This window comes from Perca fluviatilis, chromosome 2 (genome assembly GCF_010015445.1).
Source record: "Perca fluviatilis chromosome 2, GENO_Pfluv_1.0, whole genome shotgun sequence".
Lineage (NCBI taxonomy): Eukaryota > Metazoa > Chordata > Actinopteri > Perciformes > Percidae > Perca > Perca fluviatilis.
Window position 1 is genome coordinate 48157412 of NC_053113.1, and position 27809 is coordinate 48185220.

The window sequence follows — 27809 nt, forward strand, 5'->3', positions numbered from 1 at the left end:
CACACACACAAAAACATCCATAAAAATATCTGTACATATGTTTATCTAATGTACAATTCTGTCAACAAATAAAAAGTATTTCATATATTGCTTAATAACTTTTGTTTTCATATTTGCTATGTAAATTGATTTACATTAGTGTTGTGTTAATGTTCATATAACTGTTTATTGTGTTCTGTCCAATTATTTGGGCAAATTGTATATTGATGCTTTGGCAACACTGTTATTGAAACTTGTATGCCAATAAAGAACTGAATTGAATTGAGATATGAAGAGAGAGAGAGAGAGAGAGAGAGAGAGAGAGAGAGAGAGAGAGAGCGAGAGAGAGAGAGAGAGAGAGAGAGAGTTTTTCTTTGAACGTGTGTGTTGCTCAGGAAATATTCATTAACTTTTGTAATGGGATGTTTACGGTGTTTCTGGACATAAAATGTCTTCAGCATGCAGGTCTGACTTTGCCCGGCTCTGTTCCTGGGGGCTTGCTGCAGGCTACACACTCTCTGACAGCCAATCAGATCACCTCTGGCTTTGGCCAACAACTGGCTACAGATGATCACACTGTAATAGTGATGACTGATCATAGTGTGATTTATTAGCAATCTAACAGAAAGTAGTTTGTTGACATAGCTAACTCGTATTAATAGGGAATGTAGCTAGCAGCTAATTCTAAGCTAGCCAACTAAATGTTGACATGATTTCAATATATGCAATCCCCCAATGTTATAACGTAATTTTAATTTAGTTATGCACTAACTGCTCAGCACCAAACAGCACAGCATTATAGTTATTTAATAATTATAATAATTAATGTATATGGTAATACAACCAATACACTTAATTCATGAAAATACTCAAAACAACTATAAAACCTGTAAAAGTCCTGGCAGAAAGCAATGCATACGGTTGTTGTCTAATGAGGTCCAGTTCCAGGAATGCACTAATATTTTGTTGGTAGTACCAGTTTGCAACAATTATTAGGAGGTTCAAAAGGAAAACGAGCCATATTTCAGAAAATAACTTGTCCATGATTCTTCTTCCAGCTGACGGGGGTCTGTGAGCATGGCCGGCCAGCGAGCCGGCGATCCCGGCGATCCAGGCCGCCACCAGCCTGGAGCTTCTCAAGTCCGACAACATCGGAGCAAATGTGCAATTGGCCATACATTTTTGTAAAACTGCCCATATTCAAACTTGTTTTGAGATTTCTCGCATAAAAAAGTCTCAGAAGTGAATTTAGTGGTGAAACAGCAGACGAAAATTGTAAAAGGTTTCCAGATGCTGGCTGCTGCAAACTCCCAATCTAAATTCTAGAATCGATTGCTTTTTTACAATTTTCCCAGACCCCGCTGTCAGTCTCTCAATAGAATCATGGACAAGTTTATTTCCTGAAATATGGCTCATTTTCCGTTTGAACACATTGTCATCAATGGTTTAAAATGACCCATTTTTCAAATTTGGATATCATTTCAAAATTGGAAATCAAATGAACGAAAAAGTACGCGGGCCCAATTAGAGTAACTACATGAAAACTTCAATGTTGTTGCATGAAATATCGTTTGTGTTTAGCCTAACATTTGAAAAGATGAATCTTAAAATGTCAAGGCAATTGCCAAATTCAGTTTAAGCATTTATATTTAAGCTTTGCATTTTAAATTTGACTTTTTGCATTTCAACTTTGCTTTTTCAGTTTCCTTTTTCTTTTTTTAATTCAATTATGGCATGATTTTTCCTAGTAGCGTAGTAAAATAATAATATTTTTAATTTGATCTCGCTTCATTTTCTCTTTGGACTTTCAATTTGAATTATGAATAAATATATCTTCCATATTACTCAAGTATTGCATTCAAGTACTTTAAACAAGACTGATACTTACATACTTTTACTTAAGTAACATTTTCAATGCAGGTCTTTTTACTTGTAAAAGAGTATTTTTACAGTGTGGTATTAGTACTTTTACTTAAGTAAAGGATCTGAATACTTCCTTCACTACTGCTGATGAGATGCGGTGGACATAGAGGGGAGAGGAAGGGGTCTCACTCTACTTCAAATTCTACGTCCTGCAGCTTTAATGCAGCTTGAGACATGCATACATGTGTTGACAATAGAATTACAAGCACTATAACATGGGTAGTTTGTGAAGTTTAATGTTAAACTGCATGACTTTTTGTTCTTTTTTTCACACATTGGATATATTGTTAATATTTACATCAAACAGAAATCAAAATGTAATAATAAAAAAAACAGGTTACATTGTTTCATGTCTTTTCATTATTTCAGAAACAAAAAGAGCTCATAACCCCCTAATAATTATTCAGGTATTATCCTTTCACAAATATACAATACATGTCAAAAGAAAATGCTGTAGGTCTATATATATGTTTAAAAAAAATAAAAAAAATAAATGTGACAGTCTTACAAAACACAAAACAACAAGGTTGACAACAAACATGGCGATAATCTTCAGGACATTCAAAATAATGAAATGTGTCTGAAAACATAAGTATTTGACAGTGAAAAATGAATACATGTAAATGCCATTTTCAGCATGCTTTGCAGCAAGTAGCAGCACTTACACATAATAAAAATGATAAGAACAATAATAATAATAATTATGATAATAATAATAATAATAATAATAATGAAAAAGGAAGGATCTCATGAATAGTAAATGTGTCACAAAAAGACAAAGTAGTGTTTCAGTGTTTTTTCACACAGCAGTTACAGCAATATCAAACTCCGTCAGTGGTTTGAACCACGGACCACTGCCTAAACTAAACGCTAGCACATGTATTGAGCCAATGCGAGACAACAAGGTGAGCACGGGAGAAAGTCTCACACATTTTACTCGATCGCATTAACCATCATTAAGAGTAAACACTAAATTACCTTCAACACCTCAAGGATTTGTATTTTCACATTGAGCACTAACACAAGTATTTTCTTATCTTTATTTTTTTTTATTTTCTCCAAACATACATTAATCTGACATGTCAAAAAATGTGAACTTTCAATTGACGCACATTTGCTGTGTCTAGAGGGCTTGTGTGTAGGAGGCAGTATCCTGAAAATTGGCTCGTCAAGCACATTAGCTTATGTATGGTTTGAAATGAACAGTCATAGTGTAAAATGGACTCTGGAAATAAGCGGAGTGCTATCGCATATATAACTAAGCATTCTATAAAAAAATACAGTAGCAAGTTTTTTTTTCTCTTCAGTGTTCCTTAGACTGATTTGAAACTATTTAGGCTATATTAGTACAAATCATATATATAAAAAAAAAAAAATAGATATTTAAATATGTTAAATGTGTGGGCTGTCCTATGAAAAAGATTTCCCTTTTAGGTATGAGTAGAACTATTTGAACAGTTTTTCCCCCCAGGACAACCCAAGTATATGTGATTGTCTTCACCTAGTGCACCTGCATAAAGAACGACTCCTGTTGGTTTTAGAAATCCACAAAAGCACACAGGACCCACAATGAAATGGACCTCAAACCAACCTCCATGAGGAACTTAGGTTTTCACATACAGTTATGGAAAATACCCATATGGCAAGCCATGATGTAAACTGGGAAAGTGTTGCACATTGCCAATCAACTATGTTCACTTCCCATTAAACAAGGTAGTAGCAAATGGACACAAACGGAATGAAACTATATGTCTTTGGCAGCTACTGTTAATAAGATAATAATAATAATAATAATAATAATAATAATAATAATAATAATAATAATAATAACCTGGATGGATAGATAATTGTACATGGAGGAATATCAGAAAGTAAATACTGTTGGTTTTCCCCCCCTTTTTTTTTTTTTTTTTTTTTAAGATATTTTTTTTTTTTTTTATAGTCCGAAATATCCAGTCAAACTCCATAACAGCAAAGCTATTATGGAAAGTAATGAAGGATTCAGTTGAGAGACTGCCAATTCACATCTTCACATAACAACCCTGTCACTAACGGTCATTAAAGGGGTAGTTCATGTCATTATAGATAGATAATTAGCTTTACAAATGGCAAATTCTTTTTTTAGTTTTTTTTTCAACAGAACACAGCCGATCACACGCACAGAACAGTATATGACTTTCAAAGAAGCAAGCATTTGATTGACAGACAAACAGAAAACGAACATAAGAAGCACGTCGCTATAAAAGGTCACTACCATTGTAGGGAATGTAAAAAAAATGATAAAAATAAAAGAAGAAGAACAACAAAATAACATCTTCTTCCACGACATACTCTGTACACGGTTTAGGCGATTGGCAAAAAAAAAAAAAGCCATGTATTGAAAAGTGAGGGAATCAATCAAAAACAAACAGGAACAGTGGGCACGGGTGAGGGGTGAAGGGTGCTGGGGGAGGATAGTGTTGGCTACGCTAACATCACAGGGTGAGCAGGGCTCCCACATACAGCCTCAGTGGATCGAGCGGTGCACAAACACACAGGGGATTGAGGGCCACACATTATTTTCATCATGGCTGGGGGAAAGCCCACATGTGGTTTAAGCTTTTAGAACAAACAGAAGCAGAGTGGGAATGGATGAACATCTGTTCAGCAGAGCTTTGTTTTCCATGAAGCGTTTGCCGCACTATCATGTCGCCTCTTGCAGAGCTGAGAGTAATGCGGCGTGTCACACGGATTGCTCCTTGGGGAACGTGAACAGGGCTCGAGGGTCGGGGGCCGGGAAGCTGGTGTTGGAGTACGTGGGCTCATTGGGCGGTTGCTGCGTGTAGGCGTGCTGGGGCAGGAAAGTAACGGGAGGGTAGGCCGGAGCGGGCTGAGACTCGGGGAAGTGTTCCATGTTGCAGACGCGCTGGTAGCTCATGTATTCGGCCGGGTTCAACAGCTCTTCTGGAAGCCTCCCAGAGTCCTGCAAGGAGAAGACAGAAGAAGGGAAAAAAAAGAAGACAATACTGCAGGGTCAAAGGGTTTTCTCAGTCGGAGGAAGGTTGGCTGAAGCCGAAATGGAGCGTCATCACATCAGTACTTTACAGTGCACAGCAGAACAGTGAGTATTTTATACAAGACTCTGCCCAATTTTTACCAGTACATCACGTGCCCAACAAGACAACATAAAACGCTGGATCTCTGTTATGGGAATATAAAGGGGGCATACAAGTCTGTAACTTTGTCAGCACTGGTATCTGCTGATCATAATTGCGTACAGCTCCTTCCTATTTATAGACCATTATTTAAGAGAGAAAAACCTCAGATAAGAGAAGTTAAAATTTGGTCAGAAGATTCTACCGCCCGTTTGCAAGGGTGCTTTGATTGTACAGACTGGGAGGTCTTCAAAGACTCTTGTGAACATATTGATGAACTGACTGATGTTGTATGTTCATACATAACCTTTTGTGAGAATATGATTGTGCCTACACGTAAATTTAAGGTTTTCTCTAATACTAAACCATGGATGTCAAAATCAGTCAAATCAAGTTTGCTGTATAAACAATTAGCCTATAGGCAGGGGGATAGATTAGAGAGGGTAACAGCGAGGAAAGAGGTTAGAACAGAGATCTTTAAAGCTAAACAAGCATATAAAGTTAAGTTAGAAAAAAACTTGGCAGATAATAACTTAGGTTCAGCTTGGTCGGGTATGAAGAAAATTGCAGGAATACACCATAATGTAAATAAGAGCACGGCGTGTATTGACGGTTTTAGATCAAATGATGACTTTTCAAATGCTCTTAATATGTTTTATTCAAGGTTTGAGAGTTTTGATTTTAAAAATGAAGTAGAAGAACTAAGATGCCTATGTAAGGATGATTGCCATATAGTCTTAGAACAGGCAGCGGTGGAGAAAATGTTTCTCACCACTAAGGTGAACAAGAGTCCTGGTCCAGACCATATATGTGGGAGAATTTTAAAGCACTGTGCAAAGCAACTAACTTCAATATTTTCTGATATTTTTAATTGGTCACTACGGGTACAAAAGGTACCTAACCTGTGGAAAAAGTCTATTATTATTCCTGTTCCTAAATGCAATAAGCCTAAAGTATTTAATGACCTGAGACCGGTTGCCCTCACCTCCTTAGTGATGAAATCATTTGAGAAATTAGTGAAATCTGAGCTTTTAAGTAAGACTGGACAAGTCCTCGATCCTTTGCAATTCGCATATAGAGTGAATAGAAGTGTTGAGGATGCTTCACTTATGTTGTTAAACTTACTGACTAAGCATCTAGAGGGTAAAAATACTCACGCAAGATTGTTGTTCATTGACTTTGCGTCCGCTTTTAACACTATTCAACCCCACATATTAGCCAGAAGACTGCTAGAGTATTTTAAGTTGAACCACAATGTAGTGGGATGGTTACTAGACTTTTTAACTAATAGAACGCAGAGGGTAAAAGTAAATGGTAGCTTTTCTGATGTATTATGTTTATCCACAGGATCACCACAAGGCTGTGTTCTTTCACCCTTACTATACATTCTATACACCAACATGTGTCAAAGCTTACATGAAAATAGGATATTTATAAAGTTTGTGTGACGATACAGTGATAGTGAGCCTGCTACAGGGGGATGAGTCTGGGCCACGGTCCAGTTGTAGAGGATTTTGTAACCTGCGGCGATGATTCCTATTTAAAGTTAAATATTACTAAAACTAAAGATATGATAATTGATTTTAGAACACGCCCTGTTGATCATGTCACTACGATTATTAAAGGGGAGGCTGTGGATCAGGTAGAGAATTTTAAATATCTTGGTATTGTTATTGATTCAAAATTGTCTTTCGAGCTGAATTGTGAAATGGTTTGTAAAAAGGGTCACCAGCGTTTGAGTTGCCTTAGGAAACTTGCAAAATTTCACGTTGATGGACGCATGTTGACATTATTTTATTCTGCGTTTATTGAATCTGTTCTGTCATTCTCCATTGGGGTGTGGTATGGAAGTCTGTCAGTGAAGAACAAAAACTCTTTAAACCAAATTGTAAGGTGGGCGAGTAGAATAATAGGAGTAAATCAAAAGAATTTAGGAAGTATTTACACAAATCAGCTGTATCGGAAAGCAAGTACTGTCTTGAGTGATCTGTCGCATCCCTTACGAATTGATTTTAAGTTACTTCCGTCTGGTTGCCGGTTTGCAGCCTCAACATGGAAAACAAGACGGTACAGGAATACTTTTGTTCCGGCCGCAATTGAAGTTTTAAATAATATCAGTACGAGAGAAGTTTTAGTTTTTTCATAATTACCATGGATAGAGAACATCTATGTGTTGCGGTGCAGTTTGTCATGATGATTATTAATTATTACTTGTAAATTTGTATGTGAAATAATTGTACGTTGTTATGTCTATTATGTGTGGACGACTAAATTCTTTTTACTGCATAATGAATTTACCTACGGGTATGAAATAAAACGACCTTGACCTTGACCTTGACACAGGTTCACTAAGCGGTTTACTTAACAGACATCAGAAACACTATTTGGCAATGTCACATTTCAGTAGTATTTTCCTACTGATTAAAGGTGCTGTAGGTAGGATTGCAAAGATCCAGGACTTAGCCAAAGAATTTGAACATCGACAACTTCTCAGTCCCCCCTTTCTGTTAAAGCCCAAACGGTCTCCTAAGCCCCTCCCCCCACAAGGGAGAATGAATGCGTGTGCATGAGCAGTGATTGACACGCAGTTAGACACCCCCCATGGCCTTGATTGGTGCATCTGAACAGGGAGCAGCGGATTTTTGCAAATCGCATTACAGGCTGTAGGTGGTGCCAGAGGAGCCAGATTTTTTTTTTTTTAATTACATGCTTCATGTAGTTCTACTGGAACATAGGGTCAGTTTCAGCAAATATGACAGAAAGTTAGTTTTAAAAAGTCTTACCTACTGCATCTTTAACAGTATACTAACCATCATTTTAATACATATTTATGCATATGTTTCTGCGCCACAAAAAGGGTTGGATTAACTAATTACTAATATCTGTATTCATGTTTCCCATCCCAACGAGACTACTCAAAGAAGCATTACCTGTGGTTAACACCTCATTACTAGATATGATCAATATGTCTCTATTAACAGGTTATGTACCACAGTCATTTAAAGTAGCTGTGATAAAACCTCTTCTGAAAAAACCCACCCTGGATCCTGAGGTCTTAGCAAACTATAGACCTATATCTAACCTTCCTTTTCTATCCAAGATCCTTGTGAAGGTGTTTACTGTTTTTGCTAATCAGCAACCAGATTACTAAAAAATTTTATTTGATGACTTTCAATCAGGATTTAGAAAGAATCATAGCACAGAGACGGCACTGGTGAAAATTACTAACGACCTTTTAACTGCTGCAGACAAAGGGCTTGTCTCCATTCTTGTTTTACTAGATCTTAGTGCTGCATTTGACACAATTGACCATTCAATCCTGTTACAGAGATTGGAACACTTGGTTGGCATTAAAGGAATTGCTCTGAGTTGGTTTAGGTCCTATTTCTCTGATCGATCTCAATTTGTGAATGTTAATGATAAATCCTCCAAGTACGCTAAAGTTAGCCATGGGGTTCCTCAAGGCTCAGTGCTTGGACCAATTCTATTCTCCCTATATATGCTTCCTCTAGGCAATATTATTAGAAAACACTCAATTAACTTTCACTGTTATGCGGATGACACCCAATTATACTTGTCAATCAAACCAGACGAAACCAGTCAGCTAGCTAAATTTCAAGAGTGCATTAAGGATATAAAATCCTGGATGACCTATAATTTTCTGATGTTAAACCCTAACAAAACTGAAGTTATTGTGCTGGGCCCTAAACACCTCCGAACTTCATTATCTAGAGATATAGCTACTCTGGATGGTGTTGCCCTGGCGCCTCCAGCACCACTGTTAGAAATTTAGGAGTTATCTTTGATCAGGATATATCCTTTAATGCCAATCTAAAACAAACCTCAAGAACAGCATTTTTTCATCTTCGTAACATTGCCAAAATTAGGAATATCCTGTCTCAAAACGACGCTGAAAAACTAGTCCATGCATTTGTTACTTCCAGGCTGGACTATTGTAATTCCCTACTGTCAGGTTGCTCAAATAAGTCTCTTAAGACTCTCCAGCTGATCCAGAATGCTGCAGCGCGTGTTCTCACAAGAACTAAGAAAAGAGATCATATTTCTCCTGTATTAGCTTCTCTGCATTGGCTTCCTGTTGAATCCAGGATTGAGTTTAAAGTCCTTCTCTTGACCTACAAAGCTCTAAATGGTCTAGCACCATCATATCTAGAAGAGCTCCTAATACCCTATTGTCCCACTAGAACACTGCGCTCCCAGAATGCAGAGTTACTGGTGGTACCTAGAGTCTCTAAAAGTAGAATGGGAGCTAGAGCCTTCAGTTATCAGGCTCCTCTCCTATGGAACCAGCTCCCGATCTGGGTCTGGGGGCAGAAACTGTCACCTCATTCAAGAATGAACTTAAAACTCTCCTATTTGATAAAGCTTATAGTTAGGGAGTGAGGAGTTGCAGTGTTCACCTAACTGGCCCAACTGCTTCTCTTCATAATTGTTAGATTAATAATACATAACAAAGTAGAGGGAGGCAGGCCAGCCAAGCCAGATCCGGCAGGGGGAGAGTTCTAAGCCCGAAAAAGCTACCTCTCCTTATGACCTGTCTCTCTTAGTTACCTGTTATAGTTACGCTGTTATAGTCCTAGACTGCCGGGGGACTTCCTTCCTTTGACACACTGAGCTGCTCTCTCCTCTCCCTTTCTATTACTGTTTCTATTACTGTTACTATTACTATTACTATTTGTGTGCAGCCCGTCCCAGAAATGCTTGTTACTAATCCTAGCTTCTGGGGAGTTTACTCCCCGGAGTCCTTATGCTTTTTTTTCCCCCAGCGTATTTCCTTGGAGAACGTTGGCACCAAGACCCTGGTTGCAGCTGTCGCCGTGGTCCTGCTGCACTCCCTGCTGAGCTCAGCGATGCCCCGCAATGTCATGCTGCGTCCTGCTGAACCCTGCAGCTTCCCGCTACATCCAGTCACTGTTCCATTATTAATGTGACTACTATCGCCCTGTTCATCACACCCCCAACCGGCTCGTCAGACACCGCCTACCAAGAGCCTGGGTCTGTCCGAGGTTTCTTCCCAAGAGGGAGTTTTTCCTCGCCACTGTCGCACTGCTTGCTCTTGAGGGAATTACTGGAATTGTTGGAATTGTTGGGGCTTTGTAAATTATAGAGTGTGGTCTAGACCTACTCTATCTGTAAAGTGTCTCGAGATAACTTATGTTATGATTTGATACTATAAATAAAATTGAATTGAATTGAATTGTTTGTTTTTAGACTGCTTTGAGTTTTTAAAATAATATTGTTCGTGTGTAAACATCTGTATTAACTTGTTAAAAAATTGGGATTTATAGTCACACATTTCTACTTTTATATTCACAGTAAAGGAAAATTGTGGGAGCAGTCCATTCATTACAGGTGGTATTAAATATGCCTGATGTGCATTACTGGCCACTAACTCTTGCTCACTGGGGGCCCAATTTCCATGAATCAGAAAGGTGCAGATACAGATGGTGGTGCAGACTGGTTTAGGCCAGCTGGAGTTTTGGTAATGTGGCTCTGCAGTCGGGAGAGGGGTTGCATACAGAAAACAGTGGAGGTGTTTGGTTCAAGGCTTGTGTCAGTTCAAGCATTAAATCATCTGGATTTGAATCTGGATGTTCAACTGACGTCAGATAATGAAGATACAAAACATTCATCAGTTGCCTGTATTTGTTTGACTGAACAAATTTAAATGATTGCATTCACTTTAGCTTTCATGACTCAAATGATGCCAACTTTTAATACTTGGAGTAAAACTGTCTTTTTTTAAAAAGGCACTCCAGCAATTTAGCATTATTTGGACTCACAAAAGGAATGATCAAAATCGATGCAGCAGAGGCATTGACTTTACGTCCCTAATATGGATCAAGCTCCAAAAGCACTGGGTCCTACAATTCCCATAATGCAACTCAATGACATATTTTTATTTGACACTTTCTGATGTCCCACATCTATCACACCCCAAGTTTGTAACATAGGCTTTCTTATAATTGTAAAACACAAGCCCAATCCAAAATGACTCTGATGATGTCATCTGGGTCATTTTGTTATACTATAAAAAGCTCACACCAGAGCAGGGTTATTATAGTAAACTAAAACTAAAACAGATAATTATGAGAAAACTAAAACCTTCAAGAAAACTAAAGCTGAACTGAAACTATATAGCAAGGTTAAAAAGCTTGTAAAATGAAAAAATGAATCATTTCAGTTTTAGTTGTTTAGCTATAATATATCTCTACTGAAAAAAAGAAGGCAGCATGAATTTCTGTCAACTCTCGTGACGTTAAACCACAGAAAGCGAACGGACCTGACATGAGATGGGGCTGTGCTGTAACTGCTTTACATCAGACACTGAGAGTGCAAAGATTAAACGTTAAACATCATGGTTATTCTCCAACCATGTATTTTGTATATATGTGTAGCTCAGTGTACCCATGTATTTAATAAATTATGATGTTTTATTATGAATGAAACTAGCCAACCATATAACAGCCTACAAGTCCAGCTGAGATGATTGGACCATCAAACACACAACAGTTTGGATTGTTTCCAAAAACGTGTTTTTCTTAAAAAAAGGTTGATTTCAGCAGGACTTATAGCTTTTCCAGAAGCAGAAACTTTCATGCCTCGGATGGTTTAGACATTATGGCTAATAATCAAAATCCTTATGGAGAAAATCTATGGGATTTTTACTTCCAGAACCACACTGTTGAGCCCTACTATCTGACTGTTTATCTTTTAGAATTAAAAAGCAATGCTTCTAGTGCTTCGTGAAGGTTTATAATGGCTATAAGATCGTTCATGGAGCTGTGTACACTGTGTCCTCACGATGTCAGGCAGCATGCTGATGGCCTCGTATAAACTTGAAATGTAGTCACCCAGCTGTGACTTGGAATTCTGTGTTAGAGTCAACAAGTCTGTAGAAAAGTACCAAGGTTGTATTTGTTTTGCATCATTCAGTGCTAGCAGTGCAAGTTTTTAATCAAGGTACTGGCACTGGATGAGGATTGCTAAAACTGTGTTGTGCTTTGTAAGTGCACATCACACTCCTATTGCTACATTATTTGAATCCACTGAAAGAAAAGGCAATCATGCATTCCACCTGGGGTGACATTAGATTTGGCTTAACGAATGAATAATTACTGAGAATCCCTTTAATGAATTAAAAAGTATGCACCAACATGTGCTTTGGATGGGTGGAGAGTCAAGTTAGTTGTATTTTGCTATTCAATGTGTATTGACACTGCTATCCAGAATGCTCCCTGCTCATTCCAACAGAAAGGATATTATTCTGTAGCACAACCCAAACAAAATGCAGGGCAGAAACAAAAGGGCCTTTGTGGCAGTTTAAGGTCACTGATCTTGAGCTGCACAAACACGAATATAGTGCCTTCAGCCCTAAACTGTGTTATGTGTTGATTCCAGTGCTTGGCTGGTTGAAAACATGAAGAATCTGGCTTTTGAACAACATTAGGGCATTAGGGTTATTTCAAGATATTTGCAGGGTCTCCCAAAGAATATTTAGGGCCAAACTGGACCAGAATTAAATCTCCCATCTCCCCCAAATAAAAAAATCACTGCAAGAAAATAAATGAACCTGCTACATTCAATACGTTTTTTAGAAGTTTCCTTCTTATGGACATTTTGTGCACATAAAAAAAGATAAGACATGATAATAATAATGATAAATAGTATTTTAATTGTTGGCTCTCTGTAAATTATAGAGTGTGGTCTAGACCTACTCTATCTGTAAAGTGTCCTGAGATATATATATAAAATTGACATGAGTTGAATTTTCCATTGTTCGTGTGTCCCCTGGTGGCCCAAGGGCCCTAAGCAGCTCTTAACTCAGCATTTCTTTTGAAGGAATTCCTTGAATATGTTTGATGTTTTCAAAGGAAAAGCATTATGATTGAAACATGATTATGAAATAACAGCAGACATGCAAAAAGACAACATGGATGACAGTGAAAATGGAACTTACGAAAACTCTTCAAGCATCTCTACATCTACGAAAACGATGATCCCAACTCTGCAAGGGTTTCGGCGGGGCAACAAAACCACAAACAGACTTAAATCTGTCTCCATTTTCTTAAACAAAATATAAAAACCTGAACATTTACTTTACACAATAAAACTGCCATAGCACAAATATATACTTATTGGGTAAAACATGCAGAAGAAAACAAGGAATTTTATTAAGCAGGCCATAAGCACACCAAAGTTCATCTTATAAAAGCCCAACTTGTGTGTTGTAACTATTTTGTCTCAACTAAAATTGTATCTTCTTTCAAACTATGTGCCCTTAATTGTTTGTGTGTGTTGTAACAGGGATATTAAACAACATGTACTTTGAGAGATGCAAAGAATAATTAACCAAAGAAAAGGTTCTAATTTAAAATGACTGTGAGGGATGAATGGTTAGATAAGCACAGTGGATCTCAGGAAGACAAAGGGTGAACGGAGATGGTGTGTGAAGGTAAATTGGTGTTTTCACAGCAGCAGACATGCAAGTTAACCTCTCCTGACACGCATGCTGCAGACACAAGCGCCTGGAAAGCTTATTTGCTTCAGGTCGGTATCAAGGACCACTCAAGCAGCTGAAGAGAACTTTCAACTTTGTCAGGTTATTAATTTATTTGCTCGCTGAGAAGAACTTGGCAAATTCAAGCAAAATTAAAACCAACAGTCTGAGGCACAGTTTTTTTTTTCTTTTTCGGATGGGTCAAACAAGCACAGGACTCTCACCCAGGAGACTGGGGTTTGTGTCCCATGTGAAACCAAAAGCCAACTTTCACATTTTGAAAGTAACAGTTTTACGGACCTTAGTCCATAATGCAATGCCATCACATTACGCCCTCATTTTAGTAGTTTTACGTGACTTTAAGGCAATCCCTGATATTTTACTAACCATAACTAATTCTTGTTGCCTAAAATTAACAAGTTCCGTTTCACAACATTTACTACGGTACATTTTTCAAACTGCGCCCCTTACGTTTACAGTCTCATGATTGAATTTCCACCTTGGTCACATGTTACGGTCACATGTTACGGTCACGTGTTACGGTCACATGTTTAAAACAGCCACTGTGTGGCGGTAAATAGAACGGTCATATAACGTTGTGGAAGTCATTGACAATTAACCTATTCTGTCCCTTTAGGTATGAGGATGTGTTGTAGGTATATAGTGTCTTTTTGAAGAAAAATACACTACCGCTACCAGTGAGTAATGCTTCAACTTAAACCTTTCTCATACCAGTGAAAACTGGTGTGTTTGACATTTTGGGATGCTTATTTGCTTTCTTGCTGAGAGTATCTGTCTGTCATATATGAAGCTGGAGCCAGCAGCCAGTTAGCTTAGCACAGCACAAAGACTGGCAACAGAGGGAAACAGCTAACCCGGCTCTTATAACAGCAAAATAGTCTGCCTATACGAGGACCTTTAAATCTCAGTGTTTAACACATGATATGTTTTTAGTACACAAAACAAAAATGACATTATGTGGGTTCACGGGCATATGTGCCTGGCTATTTTTTTAAATGATCTTTAAATGTCCTGGTAGGCATATTTGGGGGATTTTCTACAATAAAAATATCCCTGTTTGTAGTCTTATGCTAAGCTAAGATAACCAGCTGCTGCTAGCTTTAGTATTTACCACACACATAAGAGAGGGCTGTCGCTTTTCTTATCTAACTCCTTAACACATTATCATATTTCCCAAAATGTCAAACTATTTAATAAAAAAAAAAAGTATGAACTAGTTCATAGTTCTTTTTTTCCATATGTTGCTTCAGTTCAATGTGCCATTTCAGGTTTGCTGTGGATGTGACTGAAGTGCGGATTTTCTTTTTGAAAGCCGGCAGGCAAAGTTTGCAGAGAAATGTAAGATTTTCCCATCCTCAACCGACCTTTTCATAAAACTTGTTTAAATGATCATACGCCTCCACGCTGCTTCGTCGCCTCCATACTGCTCTTTGTTTTGATGATGCATGCGGTGGTGAGACACTGGTGGCTGGTGTTGCCAGATTGGGTGTTTTTTCTGCTACATATTAAGGCCTGTTTACGGTGTGTTTTAGCTGTGGTTTTGGCCTTGAAGGCTCTATAGAAATCTGGCACCCTGTTGGACGAAGTTAAACTGAGTAGAGCGTGCCGTTCACAGACACCAGAATGAAGGAGTTCACAGTAACGCTCATCAGGCAGTAATACGGTACGTTCAGTTCACATTCGTCCAAAATATGAACGACTTCATGAACTATCGTTCAATGGACGCGTTCAGGCACAACACTGCATACACGTACATACAAACTGACCTTCCACAGAAAGTTTGTTTTGTTATCTGTTCACTTTATGATAATTAATTTGTTACATTACATCAAATCTGATGTAAGTGCCTCTTTTATTATTAACCCTCATGCCCTCTTCGGTCATTTTTGTACATTTTTCTCAAGTTTTTTTTTTCATTTTGTGATCATTTTTGCTGTGTTACTTCTTATGGCATGAAATTTTGTAGGAATCCTTTTCAGTCAAATTTTTGAAATCCAGTGTTTTTTACTCTTACATGTCTTTTATACTTAAATGATTCATTTTGTACCCTCTGGACACCTTCGAGGCAAAAATGTCCACGCACACAAAAACTGTTATTAAATCATCATATATCAATATTTTTTTCTGCTTTTTTTTCATAAATCACTTAAACAACTTCTTACCTAATCAAAAATGAAATACTTCAAATACATAAACTGGCATTTAAAGGGTTAAAATCCTGAAAATGATTGAATGTTTGGTAGTTTTGATTAGGTTACAAGTTGTTTAAGTGATTTAAAAAAAAAAAAAAAAAAAAAATATTGATATATATAATGATTTAATAACAGTCTTTTTGTGCGTTTACCAATAATCGAAAGGTCCGATTTTAAGGAGGGCATGAGGGTTAAATAAGGACGAGCACCTGCTATGTATGTATCAAACTTACGTGGATACAATGCAGGGCACTGCGGGCGTTTAGGATTATCAGGTGTGTTCCTTTGCATCAGAGAAGTACATTAGAAAAGGTCAAATACATTCCAGGAGGCATGACTCAGTGCAGTCTGAGCTGCACACAATTACAGATTTCTATGACTGCTGCAAGCAACAGATCTGCTACACTGACAGCACACCTACACTGAGCTTTACATTTACATGTGAGCATGTAGAAACCAAGTAGTTTCCACGATAAACAAAACCAACCCAGTCTCCCATCAGTTCGTGATGGCATTACGAAAATTAAATCTATTAGAACGTGATACCCTCACGTTATTTTGAAGATTTACGTGTTGGGGTCACGTTTTTTATACTAATGTATTTCAATGAGAAGCATCTTACGTAATCACAGCACGACTCTTTCTGCCAGTCGGGCTGCAGCAGAGAAGCTGGATACAGCTTTGATATTATTGGTATTTTTAGCCCAATAATCGCTGTTTTAATCAACATTTATTCACCAGATCTTATCACAGTTTATATGTATTTCTTTTAATGTTATTATTTCGGTCTATTTCGGCCAGGGAAGCTGGATTGCTTTGTTGTTTATTGATATTTTTAAAACTATAACGCTACATCTTTCAACATGTATTTAGCTGTTATCATGGTATGAATTTCTTTATTTTAATAATATTATTTCGGTCTTATTACCGGTGAAATATTACAGTAAATAAGACAGAACAGTAGGTTACGATATGAGCGAGCTGGGCGCATTCAAAGCCGATGTCCCACGATGCAATGCGGGCATTCATTCACAGAATCAGACAGCGATCAGCGGATCTTTAACGCCTGTATCACTTCAATGTACGTAAGGGATCATGTAGAGCGTTGCTATAGCGACTACAACAACGGCAGGGTGATCAGGACCCCGACGCCAATCTTCTTTCAGCGGATTTATTGATAGCTCTCCTCCAGAGGGAACAGAACTGCGTCCATGGCAACGCTCTGCTATGCATGGCAACGGTGTGTTATACTTAGCAACGGTCTGTTATCAAGAAAATAACAGACCGTATTCTACATTAGAATTCAAGCAAGCCATGTAACAAATATAATATATAAAATCAGTGGTTTTGTCAGCAGCAACAACATGTTGCTCAGTTTTGTTCCAGTAAGTTATGCACCGTTTAAAAAAATCAGCTGAAGACTCCGGAAGTGACGTCGTAATTACCGCTCGGCGGGTAGAAAAGATACAAATACATAATATTCGTAATATTGATGTTTTTGTCTAACGTTGTATTTGAGGAGTTAAAGAATAAACATAGCAATAATAATAAAATACAGTTTCATGTATTTGTCTCATGTATTGTGTTCTCGGCCGGCCAGCTGGCGGCATCAATCTGAAACAGAATGAAGCCCACTCACGGCAGACAGCAGAAACAGGAGCCCAACACGTCCTCCCACCCACCCCGGAAGAACTACAAGTGCTCAAGCTTTGTAACAGATTCTGGGCCGCGTCTATAGTGGGAGTTGTAGTTTTTAAATATATTGGTATATTTCTCTTAGAAGTTGGTAGTGTAGAATTTTGGATACACCCTGGGTTTTTTTGGGGATGGGGAACACACTGGTGTCATCAGATTTAAAAAATCGAATCGTTAAATAGGTGAAAATAGCTTATTACCATATTTGACAGTGCTTACAGTAGGTAAACTTTGGTGACCATCTCTACATGATAGCTAAGGTCCAGAGAGCTTTTTATGTGTGTTGCACCTTCTGTTGCTAAATGACATCAGCTGAAGACTCCTGAAGTGACGTAGTAATTACCGCCGAGGATAGAAAAGATTGGCGGCACGTAAAAAATAAAAACAAATTGCTGCACGTTGTATGTGAGAATTTATACAATAAAAATACCAATAATGAAAAAATTGTGTTTTATGCTAAGCACTTTGATTTGCTTGTTGCGGAAAAATACTAGGCCTATATAAACAAACTACAGTTGAGTGTTTAGAACTACAGCCTAATGGCTTGTTTGACTAATGGGCATTTGTTTTGACTTTGTAGGCTACTGTTGTGAAAAACAAAAATAAACTACTTACAAAGAGAAGCATTTTTCATTTTATTTTCCATGCATAGTTTTATTTAAAAACGCATTTTTTTTAAATTTGCAGTTGATGAATGTTAATAGCAAAGACTAAAGGAGAAAAAAAACATAAAGTATTTATATGTGGGACTTAATTTGATTTAAATCACACTGCATTATTAGTTGTTTTAAATAACTGACTTTTTTAAAATAACAATTAATGGTAGGCCTATCATTAATTATTATATTCAGAAGATGATCCTGATATCAATCAGCATGGTTACAGTACAGCTTAGCTATAACCTCTGTAGCCTTTACTGAGACTACCTTTTCAAAATTAAGAAGGGGCTAGTTTTAGGAAGCATTTTAAGCAGATTTTTGCTGAGGTTTTTGTTCACAGAGATATATATAGCTTTGTATGGGTATGTGTACACAAATGTGTTTTGGCATTTTTGGCACACTTCTACCTCAGCCTACTGCACACAGACACAAGTACTTTTGCATATTCTGCTAAAATAGAGACCAGAATGTGGTGCCAAACCAACAATCTCATTCAACCATTTCACAAAATGAGGAGTAGGTCGTGACATGGGTCAGAGGGTATGAGGTCATAAATGATGAACCAATCAATGGGCTCTGCTCCTACAGGCACCTTGGTGTGTACAGTGCCTTGCGAAAGTATTCGGCCCCCTTGAACGTTTCGACCTTTTGCCACATTTCAGGCCTCAAACATAAAGATATAAAACTGTAATTTTTTGTGAAGAATCAACAACAAGTGGGTCCCAATTATGAAGTGGAACGAAATTCATTGGCTATTTCAAACTTTTTTAACAAATAAAAAACTGAAAAAGTGGGCGCAAAATTATTCAGCCCCTTTACTTTCAGTGCAGCAAACTCTCTCCAGAAGTTCAGTGAGGATCTCTGAATGATCCAATGTTGACCTAAAATGACTTAATCTATGATAAATAGAATCCACCTGTGTGTAATCAAGTCTCCTTATAAATGCACCTGCTCTGTGATAGTCTCAGAGGTCCGTGTAAAGCGCGAGAGCACGAACGAAGAAAGGAACACACCAGGCAGGTCCGAGATACTGTTGTGGAGAAGTTTAAAGCCGGATTTGGATACAAAAAGATTTCCCAAGCTTTAAACATCCCAAGGAGCACTGTGCAGAGCGACATTATTGAAATGGAAGGAGTATCAGACCACTACAAATCTACGAAGACCCGGCCGTCCCTCTAAACTTTCAGCTCATACAATGAGAAGACTGATCAGAGATGCAGCCAAGAGGCCCATGATCACTCTGGATGAACTGCAGAGATCTACAGCTGAGGTGGGAGACTCTGTCCATAGGACAACAATCAGTCGTATACTGCACAAATCTGGCCTTTATGGAAGAGTGGCAAGAAGAAAGCCATTTCTTAAAGATATACCCACAAAAGTGTCGTTTAAAGTTTGCCAAAAGCCACCTGGGAGACACACCAAACATGTGGAAGAAGGTGCTCTGGTCAGATGAAACCAAAATCGAACTTTTTGGCAACAATGCAAAACGTTATGTTTTGGCGTAAAAGCAACACCGCTCATCACCCTGAACACACCATCCCCACTGTCAAACATGGTGGTGGCAGCATCATGGTTTGGGCCTGCTTTTCTTCAGCAGGGACAGGGAAGATGGTTAAAATTGATGGGAAGATGGATGGAGCCAAATACAGGACCATTCTGGAAGAAAACCTGATGGAGTCTGCAAAAGACCTGAGACTGGGGGCGGAGATTTGTCTTCCAACAAGACAATGATCCAAAACATAAAGCAAAATCTACAATGGAATGGTTCACAAATAAACATATCCAGGTGTTAGAATGGCCAAGTCAAAGTTCAGACCTGAATCTAATCGAGAATCTGTGGAAAGAACTGAAAACTGTTGCACTCAGCAAACGCTCTCCATCCAACCTCACTGAGCTCGAGCTGTTTTGCAAGGAGGAATGGGCAAAAAATGTCAGTCTCTCGATGTGCAAAACTGATAGAGACACAACCCAAGCGACTTACAGCTGTAATCGGCAGAAAAGGTGGCGCTACAAAGTATTAACTTAAGGGGGCTGAATAATTTTGCACGCCCAATATTTCAGTTTTTTATTTGTTTAAAAGGTTTGAAATATCCAATAAATTTCGTTCCACTTCATGATTGTGTCCCACTTGTTGTTGATTCTTCACAAAAAATTACAGTTTTATATCTTTATGTTTGAGGCCTGAAATGTGGCAAAAGGTCGAAAAGTTCAAGGGGGCCGAATACTTTCGCAAGGCACTGTATATGGACAACACCTTTGGCTGGAAGGCCCGTGTTGAAAGTGTGTCTTATCATTTAGAGCAGACACTCACAGTGAATCAGATGGTTTATGTTATACAAGGCTGCATTACAGAGCATTTTAATATGTCAGCAATATCTAAAAACATTTCATTTAAAGCTTACTTGTCAGGGGAGCACAGAGAATATGGTCTGATCAATCTTTATTCTCCATGCCAAGTAGCTCTTATCCTCTGACAGAAGAAATGGGTACCCTAATGTAAACTAAATAATTCTAAACTATAGCCCTAATTTGGACCTACCTCAATTAAAACTTAAAATAATGTTGCTTGAGGCTGCAGGGGAATAGCTTCATGATATGATGCATATGGTTGTGTGTTGCTCACTGTTTGTGAAACATGAGCAATAGATTGTGGCTGTGTGATGTGCTTCGATCTGACTCCATATCACTTTGTTTATTTTTTTTTATCGTAAGTATGTCATCTGTATGCTGATAAAACAATACGTCAAGTGTTATTTGTGAAGCATTTTAACTCAAGGCAAATATCCCTTTGGGGGACTATAGCAAACACATCGTTGGAAAGGTCTCAACCTGGAGAGTAACATATGTCAGTCTGGAGAGCATACATTACTCCTGCTTTGAAATATTGACCTCTGAACCTTGAACCCAGTACATCTTTGAAGGCTTGTCATTTAGCAACAGAAGGTGCTACACACATAAGACCAGCTGTTCTAGAAACCTCTGGACCTTAGCTATCATGTAGATATGGTCACCAAAGTTTACCTACTGTAAGCACTGTCAAATATGGTAATAAGCTATTTTCACCTATTTAACGATTCGATTTTTTAAATCTGATGACACCAGTGTGTTCCCCATCCCAAAAAAAACCCAGGGTGTATCCAAAATTCTACACTACCAACTTCTAAGAGAAATATACCAATATATTTAAAAACTACAACTCCCACTATAGACGCGGCCCAGAATCTGTTACAAAGCTTGAGCACTTGTAGTTCTTCCGGGGTGGGTGGGAGGACGTGTTGGGCTCCTGTTTCTGCTGTCTGCCGTGAGTGGGCTTCATTCTGTTTCAGATTGATGCCGCCCGCCGGCCGGCCGAGAACACAATACATGAGACAAATACATGAAACTGTATTTTATTATTATTGCTATGTTTATTCTTTAACTCCTCAAATACAACGTTAGACAAAAACATCAATATTACGAATATTATGTATTTGTATCTTTTCTACCCGCCGAGCGGTAATTACGACGTCACTTCCGGAGTCTTCAGCTGATTTTTTTAAACGGTGCATAACTTACTGGAACAAAACTGAGCAACATGTTGTTGCTGCTGACAAAACCACTGATTTTATATATTATATTTATTACATGGCTTGCTTGAATTCTAATGTAGAATACGGTCTTTTATTTTCTTGATAACAGACCGTTGCTAAGTATAACACACCGTTGCCATGCATAGCAGAGCGTTGCCATGGACGCAGTTCTGTTCCCTCTGGAGGAGAGCTATCAATAAATCCGCTGAAAGAAGATTGGCGTCGGGGTCCTGATCACCCTGCCGTTGTTGTAGTACGCTCGCTATAGCAACGCTCTACATGATCCCTTACGTACATTGAAGTGATACAGGCGTTAAAGATCCGCTGATCGCTGTCTGATTCTGTGAATGAATGCCCGCGTGTGTACGTGGGACATCGGCTTTGAATCGCGCTAGCTCGCTTATATCGTAACCTACTGTTCTGTCTTATTTACTGTAATATTTCACCGGTAATAAGACCGAAATAATATTATTAAAATAAAGAAATGCATACCATGATAACAGCTAAATACATGTACAAAGATGTAGCGTTATAGTTTTAAAAATATCAATAAACAACAAAGCAATCCAGCTTCCCTGGCCGAAATAGACCGAAATAATAACATTAAAAGAAATACATATAAACCGTGATAAGATCTGGTGAATAAATGTTGATTAAAACAGCGATTATTGGGCTACAAATACCAATAATATCAAAGCTGTATCCAGCTTCTCTGCTGCAGATTCGTGCTGTGATTACATAAGATGCTTCTCATTGAAATACATTAGTATAAAAAACGTGACCCCAACACGTAAATCTTCAAAATAACGTGAGGGTATCACGTTCTAATAAATTTAATTTCGTAATGCCATCACGAACTGACGTGAGACTGGGTTGAACAAAACTCACAAACAACTGCTGTCAGATTCAAAAACATTTCTGCATCGCTTTTAGCCATCTGTGTATTCTACCACTGAGGGCATCAGAGTTAGACCTTTTCAAATCATACACGTTGAGCCTTTACATTTCTCCAACCATGTCCTTAAATGGCCCCAAATTACAGTCTGTAACTTTAAGATTTGCCTTTTGGTTTTGGCTTCTTACACATTTTTTTTATCTGCTTTTATTCATGTATTTCATTTAAATTGGACGTCTCTGTATGCCTGTGTGCCAATTGGCAACTGCTGAAGTTTGATCTATAATATCTCTTAATACCTCTTTTTATGACTGCAGATTATTTCACTTTAGGGTGATCTACAGCAGAAGTCAAGCTGAATGTCTTTTTTCTGTTTCTAAGCATTTCCACAGCTTCAACACCAAACTCTGGGCAGTGGGCCAAGGATTTGGATGATTGAGAATAATGGCCTGAAGACATATACTTACTTCAAAAGGTAATTATGGGAAGAAACACAAAGAATATTTTAGGGGGCTTTCAAACCTAAAAATCCGAACCAAGGTACGGACCAAGGTTCATGTTTTGATCCGGTAAGTTTTGGTTTCACAGTGCAGTTATGCAAGCGCAATCAAGATCTATACGTGACGAAACTAGGTCCGGCTGTCATCACATATGTGAGCTGCATCTCCTGATACTTATAACGGATTGGTTTGTAGATGAGCTTCCCCCATCCTCTCGAGTATCTTTTTGTTTTGCTGCAATATTGAGAAGCAAGACACAGGAACTTTCTTTCTGCATCATTTATTCAGAGACAAACAGAATCCTACACTGTACATTTACTACCACTTAACAAGTAAACTGCTGATTTATTCTTTGCTCTGATAGCCGACAGCTGTCTGCTCTGAGTGCATTCACCGTCACCCACTCTCTGACGTACACGCTAAGCAATGAGCTGTTCCTTTGAAGGAGCTTTCCCGGTCTCATAACACGATGATAGCCTGCCAGAGCCTGCTGTATTTGGTCCAAAAGTCCGAACCATCCAAAAATGCTTTCACACTATAAACGAACCGAACCATGCTTCAGTTTGATCCGGACCAAGACTACCTCTTTTGGTTGGACCGAATTTCGGCCGTTTGGTCCAGACCGTGGTCCTGGGGAGGTTTTTTCTTGCTTCCTGCTTCTTACAGTGCAGACGCTCTATTGCTTGCTCCTGCTTCTGCTTGCATATTTCTGCTGATAATCTTGCTTTTCCTCTGAGAGAAACTACAGTGCCTTGCGAAAGTATTCGGCCCCCTTGAACGTTTCGACCTTTTGCCACATTTCAGGCCTCAAACATAAAGATATAAAACTGTAATTTTTTGTGAAGAATCAACAACAAGTGGGTCCCAATTATGAAGTGGAACGAAATTCATTGGCTATTTCAAACTTTTTTAACAAATAAAAAACTGAAAAATTGCGTGCAAAATTATTCCCGCCCCTTTACTTTCAGTGCAGCAAACTCTCTCCAGAAGTTCAGTGAGGATCTCTGAATGATCCAATGTTGACCTAAATGACTAATGATGATAAATAGAATCCAGCTGTGTGTAATCAAGTCTCTCGTATAAATGCACCTGCTCTGTGATAGTCTCAGAGGTCCGTTTAAAGCGCGAGAGCATCATGAAGAACAAGGAACACACCAGGCAGGTCCGAGATACTGGTGTGGAGAAGTTTAAAGCCGGATTTGGATACAAAAACATTTCCCAAGCTTTAAACATCCCAAGGAGCACTGTGCAAGCGATAATATTGAAATGGAAGGAGTATCAGACCACTACAAATCTACGAAGACCCGGCCCGTCCCTCTAAACTTTCAGCTCATACAATGAGAAGACTGATCAGAGATGCAGTCAAGAGGCCCATGATCACTCTGGATGAACTGCAGAGATCTACAGCTGAGGTGGGAGACTCTGTCCATAGGACAACAATCAGTCGTATACTGCACAAATCTGGCCTTTATGGAAGAGTGGCAAGAAGAAAGCCATTTCTTAAAGATATCCAAAAAAAGTGTCGTTTAAAGTTTGCCAAAAGCCACCTGGGAGAAACACCAAACATGTGGAAGAAGGTGCTGTGGTAAGATGAAACCAAAATCGAACTTTTGGCAACAATGCAAAACGTTATGTTTGGCGTAAAAAGCAACACAGCTCATCACCCTGAACACACCATCCCCACTGTCAAACATGGTGGTGGCAGCATCATGGTTTGGGCCTGCTTTTCTTCAGCAGGGACAGGGAAGATGGTTAAAATTGATGGGAAGATGGATGGAGCCAAATACAGGACCATTCTGGAAGAAAACCTGATGGAGTCTGCAAAAGACCTGAGACTGGGACGCCGATTTGTCTTCCAACAAGACAATGATCCAAAACATAAAGCAAAATCTACAATGGAATGGTTCACAAATAAACATATCCAGGTGTTAGAATGGCCAAGTCAAAGTCCAGACCTGAATCCAATCGAGAATCTGTGGAAAGAACTGAAAACTGCTGTTCACAAACCGTCTCCATCCAACCTCACTGAGCTCGAGCTGTTTTGCAAGGAGGAATGGGCAAAATGTCAGTCTCTCGATGTGCAAAACTGATAGAGACATACCGCGAGCGACTTACAGCTGTAATCGCAGCAAAAGGTGGCGCTACAAAGTATTAACTTAAGGGGGCTGAATAATTTTGCACGCCCAATATTTCAGTTTTTATTTGTTTAAAAGGTTTGAAATATCCAATGAATTTCGTTCCACTTCATGATTGTGTCCCACTTGTTGTTGATTCTTCACAAAAATTACAGTTTTATATCTTTATGTTTGAGGCCTGAAATGTGGCAAAAGGTCGAAAAGTTCAAGGGGCGCGGAAAACTTTATAAGGCACTTTCTTGAGCAGCGGCTCTTGGATACTTATAAATCACTGGACTATACATTTTTTGTAGACATAGTAGGCTATTGTCATATTTGAACATTTTTTCTGCGTGGCGTACTGCCTACCAATAGCTCAAGCCTGTCCTAAAGTGACTGTAGCTAAAGCTAATTAGCAGCAATACGCTCCCTTCTCCATAGAGGACTACTACAAACTCCTTCAGAAGATTGCAGTTCTGGAAACCAAAATTTACCGGTTAGAAGTAAACGTGGAAGTGAACAGATCATGTGTAAATGACACCACTTTACCAGTGACCCAAAACAATGGACAAAAGCATGCTAACACACGGCTAACTAGCACCAGCAAGACCACAAAGAAACAAGAGGGCTGTGGAACGGATAATAAATCAACAAGTGGCAGTCCTCCCTGGAACTCTTTTGGTGCAAAACCTAAGAGTAAATCATTTTCCTGGGAAAAGGGAGGACGACTAACGGGCAGGGCACAGCGCCCTGAGATTTGTGATACGACCGGCTGGCCTGCATTATCCTCCAGGCAGAGCGCCTCTTCAACCCCTGTACTTAGCAGGACACAGTCGTGGACAGCTGCAAAAGGGAAAATCAGCAACAAAATGCCTCCCCAACAACTGAGTGCGCAGGTGAAGAACAGATTTGCTCCACTGCTGCAGGGACCCTGGACATGACCTGGATTACGTCTCATCGTAACAGCAGGGTAATGACTGAGAGCAATTCTAAAAGTAAAAGCTACAGGAAAAGCAAGGCACGGGCCCCAAACTCTGATTGTGGGTGACTCTGCTGTGAAAGATATAAAAAGCAGTAAAAACACCAAAATACTCTGTTTTCCCAAAGATATGGTGTCTGACTTGGCCCAAAGAATCCAGGATATCATAGCAGCACACCCAACTGTGAAGAACATTATACTGCATATAGGGTCAAATGATGTTGTAAAGCAAGAGTCTGAAGTGCTGAATCGTGACTTTATGAATCTGCTGAACACAGTCAGCTCCCTAAACGCAAAGGTGTTTATCAGTGGCCCTATACCGCCAGTCAGAGGAGGAGCTGAGAGATTCGGCAGACTGTTGGCACTGAACAGATGGCTTTCAACTGCATGTACCAACAACCATTCTCTGCAGTTCATTGACAATTTTAACATTTTCTGCAGACACCTTTTTAAAGCAGATGGACTATTCCTTAACAAGCCAGGAGTAAAGCTGTTCACCTCTAGCCTACTTTCTGCGCCACACATCTGCTCCCTTGGCCAAGGACACGAGACAAGATGAACCAAAACAAGAGGAAGACACAACAAAGTGCGGCAGTGAGCCACCACAGCCCCCACCTGAGCAAAGATTTGACCATGGGAGACCAAAGAGCAGAGATGATAAATCTCAACACCCCTTCTCACCCGTCCAACACTCCTCAAACCCCTTGGACAACCACGACAGCTTTGAGGACCTCTTTAAGGATACGTCGCTCTCCCCTCTTTCCCCCATCCCCATGTTGGAGTTCACTGACCAGATGAAGCAGCTGGTAAATGCTGGAACCAAGTATGCCCCCCTTCCTTCTCCCATCGTAAAACGCCAGGCACCTCTGCCCCCTCAAGGACGGTAGTTAACTCCTTCTCCCCAAACTGATAAGGATGCTTGTGTGCAAAAGGCAACAAGCATTAACTGATATGGGCCGGGTCCAGGCTGCATGCCTAGTAGCACTCATGACTCTTTCCAAGACAAGCCTTGGCCCTGCGCGTGTAAATATTTTTTCCTACTACTATGGGCCAACAGTTAACATAGAAACGATTAGAGATACATTTAAATGCCCTCTGTAAATGGTGCCCTGCTGGTAGGTTTTACAACATGACCTACTTTCACTTAACTACAGTGCAGTAAAATCAATCAGATGTCCTGATCTGCGTAGCGACAGTACAGTGGGACGTCTGCCTTCAACAGAGCGACAGTAATAACCTAATATACCATCATTACTGAGTTTAAACTACATTCACGGTTATGTTTGCACTGAATAACGCATTCAATAAACAGAAACATAACTCTTGCAGCGCACATGAACAGATGCGCAATATTAGCTCACACATAAAATAGCACCCTCGTGAATTAGCCTGTTGCTAACGTACATTCATAAATCCTGCATAACATCGTCCCGTACCTACAGGACCTCAGACTTACTTATTGATGCACGCACACAGACAGTAGTGTCGGCAAACTTAGTCCAATGAGGGGAGAAAGGAAAGTGTGATAGCGCTCCACTTTTAACGCTTTTTTCTCTCTCACTCGAGACCGCTGTGTCCAACGTTAGAAGGTAGAGCGAGCTACAGCTGACAGGGAGAGAGAGAATGTATCA

General features: G+C 39.2%; 1 protein-coding gene across 5 annotated transcripts in view; it reads right to left on the bottom strand.

Annotated features, from left to right (window-relative positions):
- Nucleotides 1-4264: 4264 nt before the first annotated feature.
- nectin1b (nectin cell adhesion molecule 1b) overlaps nt 4265-27809 on the bottom strand; it is a 236945-nt gene continuing 213400 nt past the window's right edge. For 2 of the 5 annotated variants that reach the window (XM_039818720.1, XM_039818736.1), the window contains one exon: nt 4265-4864. In XM_039818720.1, the coding sequence (XP_039674654.1) occupies nt 4625-4864 (240 nt within the window). In that variant the 3' untranslated portion in view covers nt 4265-4624. Of the gene's footprint in view, nt 4865-13014; nt 13063-27809 lie in introns of all 5 variants that reach the window. The other 3 variants (XM_039818727.1, XM_039818754.1, XM_039818744.1) reach the window with 3 other exon arrangements.